At 39.2% G+C, this 14,656-nt stretch overlaps 1 protein-coding gene across 5 annotated transcripts in view; it reads left to right on the forward strand.

The window, feature by feature from the left end:
• TENM2 (teneurin transmembrane protein 2) overlaps positions 1 to 14,656 on the forward strand; it is a 1,770,657-nt gene that overhangs the window by 1,183,658 nt on the left and 572,343 nt on the right. For 3 of the 5 annotated variants that reach the window (XM_044069584.1, XM_044069585.1, XM_044069587.1), the window contains exon 6: positions 12,369 to 12,491. The exons of the other annotated variants lie outside the window; for them this stretch is intronic. In XM_044069584.1, coding sequence (XP_043925519.1) covers positions 12,369 to 12,491 — 123 coding nt within the window. The remainder of the gene's footprint in view (positions 1 to 12,368; positions 12,492 to 14,656) is intronic. 5 annotated transcript variants of the gene reach the window in all.

Raw genomic sequence — 14,656 nt, forward strand, 5'->3', positions numbered from 1 at the left:
CAGGAATGAATTATTTATTCAATATAATCTAAGGAAAAATTGAATGCAAATAAAAAGTCTGTCACAGAAAAAAAATGTAAATATTTGACAATTAGAAAAGCTGTTAGCATGGGAATTTTCATGTATCGTGGATCAGTTTATTGTTTAAACACCACAATCTGTTTTAAAAACACTGTATCTGGTTTAATATAATTAACTGAAGCACAATATGCTCTGTCAAGTAATGTAAACTTCAGTCATCCAACATGCATGCAGGAAAATTATTTAAATATTACAGTTCATGTACTAAATCTTCAGGGATGTTGCTATAAGCAATAAAAGGAATGTATAACAATGAGTATTACCTGTCCTTAGTTAGGATTTAGGAAGAGTAATAATTTTAGGAATCCCCTCATAGATTTCAGTAAACTCTACTCCATACTTTATCAGTTTCAGTACCATGGTGTTTTAGAAATGGTGACAAGTACCAATCCATCCATTTAGTCCATTGTTTAATCTGTTAAGCTTGGTTGTGCTTCAAGATTTGTTTTATAGAGAATCACATTTGTTTCAAATGTCATTTTCATCTAAGTCGGTACCCCCTTTTGTTGACTGCATAACTGCAATGAATAGTCTCTTTAAAAACTTCTGGGTAAGTTATTCTAAATTAGTTTTTATTAAACTCACATTTTCACAAGTTAATAATAAAAGACAAAGCAAAGCTCAAACTTTAGTTATTTTCTAAACAAAATACATACTGTAGTATTTTGGTGCATTGTGAACTCCGTAAAAACACACCTTCATCTTCATTCATCATTTAACATAGTATCTAAAGCCTTTTGTGCCATTTTTCCAGTGCATGAAAACTCTACTTTTAATGCATTTAACTAACTATCGTAGAACATGCTTGTAAAATAAGACACTAATCTTTATTTAGGATCATATAAAGATATCATGATTCATTGTTCTATATTAGCAAATTCTCAAAACATCTGGCAGACCATTTTAAGTCCAATGCAGTCCCTTTTCCCAAATAAAAAAAAAAAAGTTCTTGCACTCAGACTCACAGCATTGGCTGCAATTTCAATTTAGTCTCATCAGCGAAATCTGTGCCACTAAAGAAAACAGACTCACCAGTGGTTAGCCATTTCTTGTCTACCTATGGAGATATGGAGACATTTAGGCGGCCTCCTCCTTTCGCACACAACCACAGTGCTGAAACACCACAGCTCTACTTACCCCATAGTGGTAACTAGGACCCTTATAACAAATATGGAAAATAGGACCCAGAAAAGGAGAATAGAAGTCCAGAGTGAAAAGAGAAATGCAATGAGAAATAGTCATAGTAGGTGCATGTGATCCATCTGCAGATCTATAAAACACTTCTGCTATTATATAATATTCATTATGCCTACATGTTTATATTTAGAAACTTTGTGAGGCACGTTTCCAATTGCTGTTATGCTTCAGTGGATTTAAAAATGATTTAGTATGTTTCAGCCATAGATCTATTTTCATATTTGTGAAAGGCCTTGCCTTAACTAATTCAGCATCAAGACTGGTGTATGTAGAAATACAGTTTGTCCAAAATAATTATTTTCTTTCCTTTTCTTTTGAGTATCTAGAGACAAAATGTTAACCTTATTTCTGGACCTCATGACCTTCACTGAAGCTGGTTTGGGAGGTTATTGGCCCTGACCAAAATGAGTTGCTCTGAGAAATTGACCTAACATGAAATTGACCTAACTTGTGAAGTTCCTTAACCTTTACAGCAGCGGCATCTTTAATACTTGTAAATTTACAGTATATAACTGGCTTCAGACCATAAATACACACATTTACAAGGTTTGTGAATTCCTACTATAGAAATTTTCTTATGACTGGAATTAGTCTCAAAATCCAACAATTCTGGCTAATTAAACCCTTCTCACACTCCAGTGTCACATTTAAACTGCATGTCTGTTAATTGAATGGTTAGATTTGTTCCTTGCTTCTGTTGAGGTATTTATTCCTTGGCTAGTAATTCGGAATGTTGTGTTATTGGTTTTATACTCTTTAGAGCATGATATAATCTATTTGAGGTTAAATTCTGCATTCATTATATAATAAAAAGCCACCCAGGACCTACAGAGAACTTGGTCTGTGACAGAATCTTTCTTCAGCCACAAAACTAACTGCTAAACATGTCAGTTCCTTGTTGCACTGTCAGCTTAATTCATAGTTGTTTTGGGTTTGAAAACTGGAGTAAGTTAAGTGAAAATAGAGTGATCATTGCTAAATATCACTGTTGCATTATGGTTACTGATTTACAGCAAATTACTGCAAACGGACATCCATCCTTCTGGTCTGACTTCTATTATGGATGTCCACAGATTTAATCTGAGCGCTTCTAGTCCCCAATATTAGTGAAAAGCACAGCTAAAAAAAGCTTATGTGATTTTTCAGGGGTTTTTTTTGCAAGAACCATGGCACATATGCCTGTCAGTATATTGATTCTTTCCAGTTTATCTACAAGGAGCTCTTTTTTTTTTAATTTGAGTTGGCCGACTATTTGGTTAAAATGTTTTCCTTGCCGATTTGGTATTTTAAATGCATGCTATATTATACCTCTGATGTCCAGGACATTCCCAAAACTAACAAGTAAGTGTTCCTGCAGAAGAAAGATACCAATAAACAACTGGCATTTGAAGTCCCCCTTTGTTTCGAAGAGAATCATGACATTCCCTCCTATGAACATTGTAACACTGTCATTTAAAAAAAAGGCAGTACATCACTGATCCCAGACCTGAGATCTTTAGTACAGGACTCTCATTAACATTAGTACAAGGGGCATATTTATTTCATTTATTTCCAGTTTGATTACCGGGAAGTCCACTGGACTCAAAGACTCCATTTTCAGTGGAGGCACGGGGAGAAAAGCTCCATAAGACAGAATACAGTAAAGATACGAGTCTAGAAAAGTTACAGTTAAAAGAAAAAGTTACAAATATATGAATTCAGTACAAAGCATGAGCAACTTATCTCATTGTGACAGATCATATGGATTATACTGTACAGATTCATTTAGACATACATTCATTCATTTAAAGTAAGAAAATTTACATACATTCAATTATTTAAAGTAAGAGGCTATTTACAGTATTTACAAAGTTGAAATCATTTGGGAAATAGCTATGGAAGTTATAGAGAGCTTAGTAACACTCTTAGGAAATAGCTATGGGAGTTATAGAGAGCTGAGGAACACAGGAGGAAATCCTCCCAGGGGCATTTACTTAAACAGAATTATATAGTGTGAAACCAGATATATTTCCATTTGGAGGACAGGTATGTAAATAGCTGGGTTTTGAAATTATCTGAGTTTGGTGTTGTCCTTAGTGTGGAAGGGAGTGAATTCCATTTCTTGCCTAGTGAGAAAGAAAGGAGAAGTTGGCCAGCAGGTCATTTAGGTTTGTGGATAGTAATTAAGTTTTGGTGTTCAGATCTGAGAGTTCTGTTAGGGTGTAGGGAGGAAGGATGTTTGTTAGAGCAGGGCATTTTGTTGGGTGAAATATGATTTTATTTTTCTACTAAGGCAGATATCTTTACCAGCAGCCAAATAAAAAAGATACAAAAGTCAAGAAGAAGCTAAGACTTTGAAAGATGGAAAAACTGAATGCTGAAAATATTGTAGCAAAAGAACCAGGCAGGAACATGTGTGAGACCTTAGCAACCCCATCAGTCCTGCTAATGCCTGAGGGTGCTTAACAGCACAAAGCATTACTTTGTTTGCTTCCAGTCCTGCTGCTGCCTTTACCAATATTTGCACCTGTGTTAGCTCTCCACAGGGCAGCTGGATCCAGTCACCAGGTGTTAGGTATGTCTGACATGAATTATCCAAGGCATCCAAGCTGGAAATCAGTTTCCTGGAATATATGATACACAGACATCAAACAAACCTCCAAATGACTTGTGCCATCAGAGGCCTTGGCCTGGCAAAAAGGATACATCTACCTCATTGGTAAGTGAAGCTGCAGGAGATCATCTTATCGACCTCCTCACCACAGGGAAAGGCCTTGCTCCCATTGTCTCTAGGACAAGGTCTCCAGTCAAGTCTGAATTTAGTTATGGGATGTTTGCTGAGACAATTGTGGGCATGTGACACAGAATCTGCCTGCATGCCATGCAATCTTCTACCTCGGGAGTTGTTCTGAGGTGAGAAGGTGAAGGCAATCTCCTCCATCACAACCTTCAGATGCAGACCAAAATTAGGAGAAGGAGCAGTTGATGTTTATGAAACAGATTTCTTCTCCTCTCTGCTCAGCTACAGTTGTGATGATAAGTATCTCACAGCCTCAGACTCTACTCCACAAGGTCTCTCCTTTGGTGAGGCACTCAACTTAATGAGTGAACATTTTAAGTGTGGAGCTCGGAAGGTATAATAACCTTATGAAATGTACTTGGACATCATAGGCATAAAGGAGTCTGTGCAGATGACTGTTCCCCAGCATTCCAGGCTTTTAAGAAAACACATGAAACTGCTCCTGCAAAATTCAGTTCTACATAGTGCCAGAAACCACTAAGAACCTGTATAAAATTCTATGTCTGACCTAACAGTGGTATCCTTAAACACAACTGCAAACCGAAACTGACTCCTGGCCTAAGCAAACTTCCTAGTGATATGGAAAGTAGAGTGCTAGACTGCTACTAGAGGAAGGTGCAAACCTCATCTATTGTAGAATTTTAGGAATATAAACTGCCAGATTCATATAATAAGATGTCCGGGTGATATACTTGGGTAAATAGGAAATGTGGCAGAAATACACCAATGATATATTGGAGGGCTGAATTTTATAAACTGATTCAAACAGCTTCCAAAGATAAAAAGCATGCCATATTTCATAGTCTCCTCAATTTGGAAGATGCTGACATATGTGCAGTCATGGATACCTGGATCAAGGCTGTGGAGAGCACTCCGGACATACTGGGTTACACCTCCTACCACACATTCAGACCATAAATGGAAGACATGAAAACTAAAGGAGGTGGTGTATTAATATTCATTAAAGATAAATACACCTCCAGATTGGTTAAACAGTATGATTCCCTGGAGACACTTCAGGTGCAACTAACTGTTGGTAGGACACCTATTCAAGTCATTGTCAGCTATAGGACCCCCTCCATGAATCAAGAAACCCACTCTTCCTACTTGGATCTTCTGGAATCCATCAAGATACATCTGAACACCATCATTCTTGGTCATTTTAATTACCCAACCATTGACTGGCCAAATTACTCATGCTCAAACTAACTTGCCCAAAGATTCCTCGAGTTCATTAACTCCAATGCCCTCGACCAGCTAGTGGACACCCAAACTTGGGGTGGCAATATCTTGGATCTGGTGCTTACCAATATGGGAGACCACTGTAGCATCCCCATTTTGAGGTCTTCCCTTGTCAGATCTGACCACAAATCAGTTTTATTTGAAGAAACTATCCCACCGGACCCCCCCCCCCCAGCAGCAACTAAACTAAAACACTTCTTCAAAGCAGATTATATCTTCATTCTAAGGGATGGTATAAATAGCTTCACTGCACTTCCCCCCCTCAGATGGAACTGGCAATGATGTCAAGTCCTGCACCAATGCTTTTTACAAACATCTGCATAGCTGCATTGATGCTGCCGTACCTGATAGTACCAAAACAAGTTCTTCAAGGAAGAGCAAACCTGCCTGGTGGACAACTGCCATTAACAGGCTTTACAATAAGAGAAAGAAATTGTTGTCCAAAAGTAAGAGGGAGTGTGCCCTAAACTGGAAACACTCCCTCTTCAGCTTAAACAAGCAAATAAGACTTCTTGTGAAGTCCTCCAAAGCAAACTACAGCTCCAAATTAGCATCCTCAGCTAAGGACAACCATAAGGTGTTCTTTAGTTACATCCGTAGCTTAAAGGGTATGACCCAGATTTGCGCTGAACTGGTGGTTAATGATACCACATGGACTGAGCCTGTGGACATAGCAAACCTGTTAGGCGACAGGTTCTGTGAAAACTTCATTTCCCTGTACCCATACCCCATGACATTCCTTCTACTTGTCTCCCATCTTGTATCTCTAGAGAGCAGGTCATAAATACCCTCTCCAAGGCCAAAAACACAGCATCCGTGGGACCTGATAACATCCCAGACTGTATCCTACATGGGCTTCAACAAGAATTAGCAACACTATTGGGTACTCTTTTCAATCATAGTTTAAGCACCAGCTTTGTCCCAGCTAAATGGAAAACAGTCACCATTATCTCTTTGCATAAAAGTTGTGCTTCCACTGACCCTGGGAACTATAAGCCTATTAGTCTGACTAACCTTATCTCCAAGGCCATGTAACGAATCATCATGGAACTTATCAAAAAAAATATAGGTAATCTCCAAACACTTGACCCTACTCAGTTTGGATTTGTTAAAGGGAGTTCATGCCTGTTAAACCTGGTGGACTTCTTTGAGGCAGTCACCAAAGCCCTGGATGAAGGAAAAACTGTGCATACAGCCTACCTGGACTTGGCCAAGGCTTTTGACACTATTCCCCACTCAGGCATTACTGACAAACTCACCCAGCTAGGTATCAACCCTTATATCGTTAGATGGGTTGCCAGCTGGCTCACTGATAGAACCTATACAGTAAAAATAGGGGAATACACCTATAACAGCAGATCTGTAACCAGTGGTGTTTCACAGGGATCAGTACTGGGACCTCTACTGTTCAGAATTTATTTCTCCGAAGTACAAGCAAAAACTAAAGGTCTGTGGCTGACAAAGTTTGCTGATGACTGCAAACTGGGAACAGTCATAGAATCCCCAAACAATGTCAACATCCAACAAGAGGGTCTTATGCAAACAAATGATTGGTGCCAAGGTCATGGCCTTAAACTCAATGAAAAAAAATGTATTATCATCCCTTTTGGTAACAGCAATGTTCCTGCTAACGACCACATCAATAGAAACACCCTAACCACACAGTCAGTAGTGAAAGACCTGGGCACACAAGTTGACAGCAGCCTTACCTTTGATCACCATATCTCCACATTGGTAAGAAAGGCATTCTGTATTGCTCATCTCATAAGCAAAGGCTTTGCCTTCTGAAAAAAATAAGTTATAATAACCTCCCTGTACTCTTCTCTCATCAGGCCAATAATTGAGTACACCACTCCTTTTGGTATGTACCTTTTCAGACACCTGCAGCAGTTAGAGAGACCACAAAAGTTCCTCACAAGAAGAATTCAAGGTCTTCAGCATCTGTACTATGTGGATCTGCTGAAATCACTGTCACTTTACTTAGTTTAATACAGACTACTTAGAGGTGATCTCTTCTTTGTGTATAAGGCAATCTCTGACTATGCTTTACTGGAAATGATGCATATCCGTAAGTCCAATGGCTCAGGGGTTAGTTGCTCTAAAGTCCTTAACCTGGTATGTGACATTAATAGAACCTGCTGGTGACAGATTGGTCTCCTAGAGGTTACCACACCTGTGGAACAGACTCCCAATTCATGTCAAGCAGAGCACCTCTTTCACCCTCTTCAAGCGCAATCTGGACGATTGGATGGGTAACCGTAAATTCACCCCGGGGGTTCCAGCAGTGTCTCTCTTGGACAGGGGCAATAGGTGCTGATCATGGAAACAAGAGCAGAACTTGGCTAGGCTTGTAAGTGTCCTAAGGCCATTAGTCTAGTAACTTCCTATGATCCTATGATCCTATTACCATAAAAGAACCATTCCTGGAAATTAATATTTAACTATCAAGGCTTTACAAATTTCTGAAGACAAATATGTTTATGCTACTGGCCCCCATGTGTTTCTCCCCCTCCTTCTGTCAACGGCACTTCTGGTTACCCTGGATCACAGGGATGTCTACCTATATATCTCTATCCACAAGTAACACATGCAGACTGACATTTGGAATGGGAATACTTTCTTTTCCTCTGCTTGCCCTTCTGTCTTTCCACTGCATCCAGAATATTTACCAAATGCTTGGCACCAGTGTTAGCTCATTTAAGGACCCATAGAATCCATATATTTTATTCTCTGTAAGATTGTCTGATTCAGGTCTTGTTAAAGGAGGAGGTAAAATGGGGCTACAAAGTACTTTTTGCACTACTTAGCAGGCTAGGGTGCTCCTTTAACTTGTTAGAATCAAACCTAGTGCAAGAACTATCAAAGGTTTTCCTGGGGGCTGTTTTGAATATACAACTATGGAAGCTGTTCCTGTTCCAGGATAAAGTAATTAATTTGGGGAGGATCTTTGCAGACCTAGGCAAGCAAAGCTATGTAACCTCAGATGTTCCTAAATGCCTTTGGCTACATGTGAGCTTCAATCTTGATGATACCCCTGGCCAAACTGTACTTGGTAAAAATCCAGTAGTACCTCAGAAGTCTATAGGTGAATACTGAGCAAGATGTTATTTCTGATACCTATTGTTAGGAAGAAACTTATCTGATAATCTCATAGGGTGATAAGAAATAAGAAGATGCTTTTTATGACTCCAGAAAGAAGTTAAATTCTCATCACAGATAGTTCAAATCTAGTATGGAAGCCTCAGGCCTCCATCCAAACTTGCAGGCTACTTGGGGTCTGGAGCACATTAATAATAAAGGTCATGTCTATATGAAGAAATGATGGGCCTGACCTTAGCTATGAGGCCTTTAAAACAGTATGGCTTCCAGAAGTAGTGAAACTGATTGCAGATAACACTGCAGTAGTGTGATAAATAGACAAGCAGGTAGTTAGTTACCTGTTCATATCAGTTATGCAGACTGATCTTGTAGTCTTTGGAAACAGTCTCCCAGCTACAGTTGGATAGTAAACAAGCTGAATAATTCCACTTCCAACAACCATGAATAGAAAGTAGATGTAAAGGCATTTCAGACTGTTTTCCAGACATTTTACATCAGAGTACAACTATAATAAAAAGATATAAAGGGTTAAAGCACCAGTACAGCATGGACAATGAAAGCTTTTCCCATCCTATGGAGACGGAACTTCTTTACGGCATCCCACATTTTCTTCTTGTACCTATTGTCTTGCAAAAAGTAAGCTAAGACTGAGCCAAGATGCTCTTTTGTGTTGAAAGAAGCTATGGTTCTCCTGGCTACTGTTGCAGGTCTGTGGGCTGATGGGCAGTCATCCCACTGTCCCACACTCTCCTGACTCAAGGGCGAAAGGTCCTTGAAACACTCCAGTCTTGCCAAATTTAAATTTTCAGCATAACTAATCTCAAACATAATACTTTTAAGAGACTAGCTCTCTCACCAAGTACCACAAAATCTGCTGAAGGCCAACTAGCCCAGAAACCAAGATGTCTTGTATCTCCCAGTGGAAAGATTTCTTCTAGTGCAGTGCCAAAGGTAAGTCAACATTATAAGCTTCAAAACATGTAGCTTTTCAATACTTAGCAGAACTTTTCCAAGGTAGTATTTCTTATGACTCAGAGTACATCTTTCTACCATCATCGCATACCTTCCCTGTGATGTTCCCTTGCCCCTCCACTGTGCAGCAAGTTTTATTTGCATAACGTATAACAGGTATTATCTTAATTTCATGACTAAACAACTAACCATGGCCCCATTTAAACCTAGCTGCTATACAACACCCCAGTTCCTGTTATTGTTGGTATTTTTAACAGGCCATTTGTTTCAGTAGAAGTGGCTTCACAATAGTCCCCACTTGAAGACTGATGTGGTGTGCAGGCTTTCAAGGAGTATTTTCAACCTGCTTTCAGCTTTTAAATATCTTTTAATGATCATAAAATTAGATGCAGGCAGCTTTAGCATTGGTGTAAGGTAGCTCTTGGTTATCCAGGCTGATGCTCACTGGTTGGTGTAAGGTAGCTCTTGGTTATCCAGGCTGATGCTCACTGAGGTTCCCTTCTTTGTGTAATTTGCATACCCTTCTTGTGTCTATCTTGGTTTTCACTAGCTGCTTGTGTTTCCTCTCACACTATACTTATGTACTGGTGAAGAATTGATATTCCCTCAAACTGTTTATACAGGTGTGTGCTGTTTGCAAGTGAGTGTGTGTGAGTGTGTGTGTGTGTGTGCGTGCGTGAGTGTGTGCATGCGTGTGTGCGTGTGTGCGTGCGTGAGTGTGTGTGTGTGTGTGTGTGTGTGTGTGTGTGTGTGTGTGTGTGTGTGTGTGTGTGTGTTTGTACCCTGAAATTAATTGCTGTTGCATCTCTGATTACTTCTCTTACACCTCAATTTCTGGGACAGACTATTGCTTACCAATGCTCCCGAATAAGATAACCGCAGTCATGTATACTGATGCCTGCATATTTAAAATCAACTGTTATTTAATCATACCACTTGTATATGACCACTGAAATGATGGCAGACAAGAACTGCTAATTTACCATATTAATTAAGCTGCAGATCCTGTGCAATGCTTTTTTTTCCCTTCACAGGTTCAGTTTGCCGGGTGGGTATTGTGTATACCACTGCTACAGAGTAGCTCCCCTGAATTCCATCTCAGTTTAGTATGTTGGCTGTTTTTTGATAGTTCACCTGGGTGTTTAACCTCATCAGGTTGGAGTCACCAGCCCCTCCCCCAAGGATAGCGATGACAGGGCACTCAGAGGTGATGAGTGAGCCTGAAAACAACAACTAATACAAACAGAGGCAGGTTTATCTTGAACAGATTGTGGCCCTGCTCACTCTATGAGCTGAAGCCATGCTGAAGATTGAGACAAGCCATGATAGGTGGTTACTGGGAGTGGTCATGTCTCCGGCTGAACAGAGGTTATAATTCCAGGCCCATTCACTCACTCAATACAGCTACCATTCTCTGCTGTGGCTTCCACCAGAACTTGATAAGTGGCCTGGACATGCCCACATATTGTTCCTTCACTATCTCTCCCCCAAGGAAAGACAAACAGGCTCAGTCTAGTTATTCCATCCCCACCGCTTGCCAGCCTCAGCAGGTGTCCAAGCTGTTACATGCAACATATGTAGAATCATTCCTTTCCCATCCCTTGCCAGCTTCAGCAGTTTGACAAGCTGTTACATGCACATAACATGCATTAACATACTTCGGATCATTCCTTCCCATCCCTTGCCAGATTCAGCAAGTGCCCAAGCTGTTACATGCAACATACATAGAATCATTCCTTTCCAACTCCTTGCCATCTTCAGCAAGTGTCCAAGCTGTTACATGCACGTAACATGCATTAACATACTGAGGTTCCTTCCCCATCCCTTGCCAGCTTCAGCAAGTGTCCAAGCTGTTATATATACATATATGCACAAAAATGTATTAACATACTTAAGTCATTCCTTCCTAAATATTTCTGCCTTTAATCATTCCACTTTGCCTTCAAAGTATTATTTATGTAATTATTTCTCTTCTTTTGCTTGTATGTATATACTCGTGCTCACACAAATTTATATCTCTGTAATAATAAAAAAATGTTATTGGCATAACTCTGTCAAATTACTTTTCTTTATTTCCTTCTGATCATGTTTTGTCAAAACCACATGCATTTGTATTATGTGAGCTGGTGACGGGCTCTATTATTTTCAGTTATCCCTACTGAAGTATGACCATAGGGATGATATATATAAGTTAGGGGCATGTGGGGGAGTTTTTGTTTTTTTTATGTTTATAATTTTATTTTTTTTGAGTTACACCTTTATATATTCAGAGATCAATTAAGCATGAGATGTTGTGGAATGAGTCAAGAGAATGTAGAGAAAGCTGTGTTACCATAGTGGTGGAGTAAACATAAAGGCTCATATTAAAGATGATATAAATACAAAAAGAACAATATAGACCCAAGGACTTTAATGTCACCTGAAATATTTAGCCCATTTTATTCCCAACATAGAATCCTTTCAAACAGAAGGTAAGTACATTTAGTGTATCTGTTATAGTTGTATGTCATTAGTTTGCTCAAAAAAAGAAAAGACGTTTCATTTTTAGCAGATGTTTTAAGGATCAGCTCAGGCTTTGTTTAAAAAGGGAATACAATATTATTTGTCTAATAAGAAGGCAGCTCTGGTTACAGCTTGACAACAATGAATTCCACTGCAGCAGCACTTAGGCACGACACACGTTTTATGCTCATGTTCCAGTGTATTCTATGACCAGTAACATTTCAGTATTTTCAGTGGTTATGTATAGGGCCTGCATTTCGGATATGTATATACTGTATGGTGCCTCAGAAAATCTTGTCTGTGGTTCTCCAAATGTACAGTACTTAAACTGAGTGTATCCCACTAAGGGGAAAATTATGTTACCCATCCTCCATCACTCAGACTACCCACATTGTCTGTAACTAAGGCCAGTTCAGGCCTTATTACAAGCTGTTATAGTTCTCTTATGCATTTGCAGATTATTTTGCACTATTCTGTTTTTGTCTGTCCTATTTAGCAATGCATCTTCTCGGACTGAACTGGCAGCTGCAACCAGCAGATGGGCACGCCTTTAATAATGGCATGAGACCAGGTTTACCCGGAACCACTGACATAGCGGCAATCCCTTCTGGGGGAAAAGGTGAGGCCTTAACTCGTTTTATCATTAGAAAGGCATACGGTCCCAAAACAATGTAGGCTTCTGGCAGAGAGAAGCTACGTGTATTATTTTAAAATGTGTTCACCCACAGTAAACACACTTCAAAAACAAAGTGGAAATGACATGTCATTGTTGAAGCAAACCCCATTTCTTCTTTTAACCTAGGAGTACTAAAAAATCATAGATTTGGTCTTCATGTCATATAAATTCATGGAAGAATATTAGAGAGATCTTAATGCAGTGATGTATCATAAGCTACTGGTACTGAAGAGGTTAGTTGCAGTAATCTTTTATGGACTTTACTGAATGAATATTATGCTGACAAAAAATATTTGACTTTCAAGCATGATATGAGATCATAACATCAATCGTTTCTTAAATTATTCATTAGAGATGATGTCACTCATGTTTTTGAATGTACACTAGAACTACTGTCTTTTGTCATTAATATTTCCCTTGAAAACTGTCAGCATTAACTTACTTTTCTAGTAACAAGTATCTGAAACTTTAGTTAGATGCACAGAAAACAGAAATTAATTTTATTTCTGCACATTCAGAATTTTAAACTAACAGGTGTGCTAAACATAAATATCACTAAAAACATGTACTGACAGGTAATATTTGATTTTGCCATGCCTTTCTTTAGGTGTAATGCTAAATTTAGCCCATCACTTTGGCTTAGAGGGATAGATCCCTGACTTTGCACAAGATGACCCATGTGTCATTGGAGGTATGGGAAAGCTGAAAAGACTGGGCAGGGAAGGACGGAACTTGTCCACCCTGGAGAGACAAAGGTGGTTTGGCTCACTGCAGTACTGACCCTATCATGAATGCTAGTGTCTACCATGTAGCGGAATGGGCCATAATGACAACTGTGCTGAACTTAGGTCAGGGAGCTGGACATGTGAGGACATACATGTCGCCCTAGACAGCAGAGTCAATGAAGTCTAACATTACTGTGGGAAGGAGTTGTGTAACCTGACTGCCACATCAGAAGATAATGAATGTACCTGTGGCTGCCTGACATCACTGGGAAACATCTCAATACCAGGAACAAATGTGTCAGTACCTGCTTTGATGAAAAATGCATGGGCCACAAGGTTCTAGGAAGAGGCCTTGATAGTGAGTGTGTCTTAAAAAAAGGATTCAATTAATAAGAGAAGGTGTGGGAGATTTGTGCAACCATGACAGTGGTGTCGTCATAAAAAGTATATATGTTTAAGATAAGTACATCCACTTTCCACATCCAATAGTCACTAATCCCAGGCTTCTGTCCTGTGTGAATTCCTTCATATCTTTTTACTTGGTGATTGGTTTCATCCGGCAGTTAGCTCAGTGGGTTAAGGCTGTGAGCTGGAATTCCTGATGTACAGGGTTTGATGCCCTCAATCCTCATTTGTCTACTGTGGCATTTTGAGCAAAGTCACTTAAGCAGACAGTACTCCTTGGTCAAAACTGAAAGTAGACTGTGTGTCCAGTGGGCCTACCTGGTTAACAAATGCATAGAATTATAGGTATTATTATTATTATTATTATTATTATTATTATTATTATTATAATTATTATTATTATTATTTTTTTTTTTTGCTTGTTTGTTTTATTACTCAGTCTGGGAGCAGGGAGCAAGGATAATAGGATCATAAAAGTTACAAGGCAAGTAATTCATGACACCATATGAGCCTTGCCAGTATCTGCATCCATAATGCACTTTTTGTTTCTGGAAAAACAAAGCAGGTCAGGCCTGGAATAAATTTAATGAATCATTCCAGTCATCCAGAATCATCTTGAAGGATACTAGGGTGCCGTTCTGTTTTCACACAAAAGAAGTATATTCCAGAGATGAGTTAAAGTTGTTTAATGTATCTCTCCCTCCCTCCAGCATGTTTTATTTACATGTTGGTGGAGATTTAAATCTTTACTCCCAGAGTTTGTGGAGCTATTTGTCTTGTAGAGATGGAAAAGCTCAAGGATGGTGGGATCCCTCATGGCATAAAATGTAAGACAGATCATCAAGTAGGTAAGAGACCAAGTATAAGTGCAGGACTTCAAGTATGTTATGGTAGTATATTATGGTAGCCAACAGATTTTAGAATATTAATGTTTCTTGTTAGGAACCTATAGGGCCTTTCTATCTGAGTGATGTGTCT

The sequence above is a fragment of the Protopterus annectens genome, chromosome 4.part0 (assembly GCF_019279795.1).
Source record: "Protopterus annectens isolate FY-2018-M chromosome 4.part0, PAN1.0, whole genome shotgun sequence".
Taxonomy (NCBI): domain Eukaryota; kingdom Metazoa; phylum Chordata; order Ceratodontiformes; family Protopteridae; genus Protopterus; species Protopterus annectens.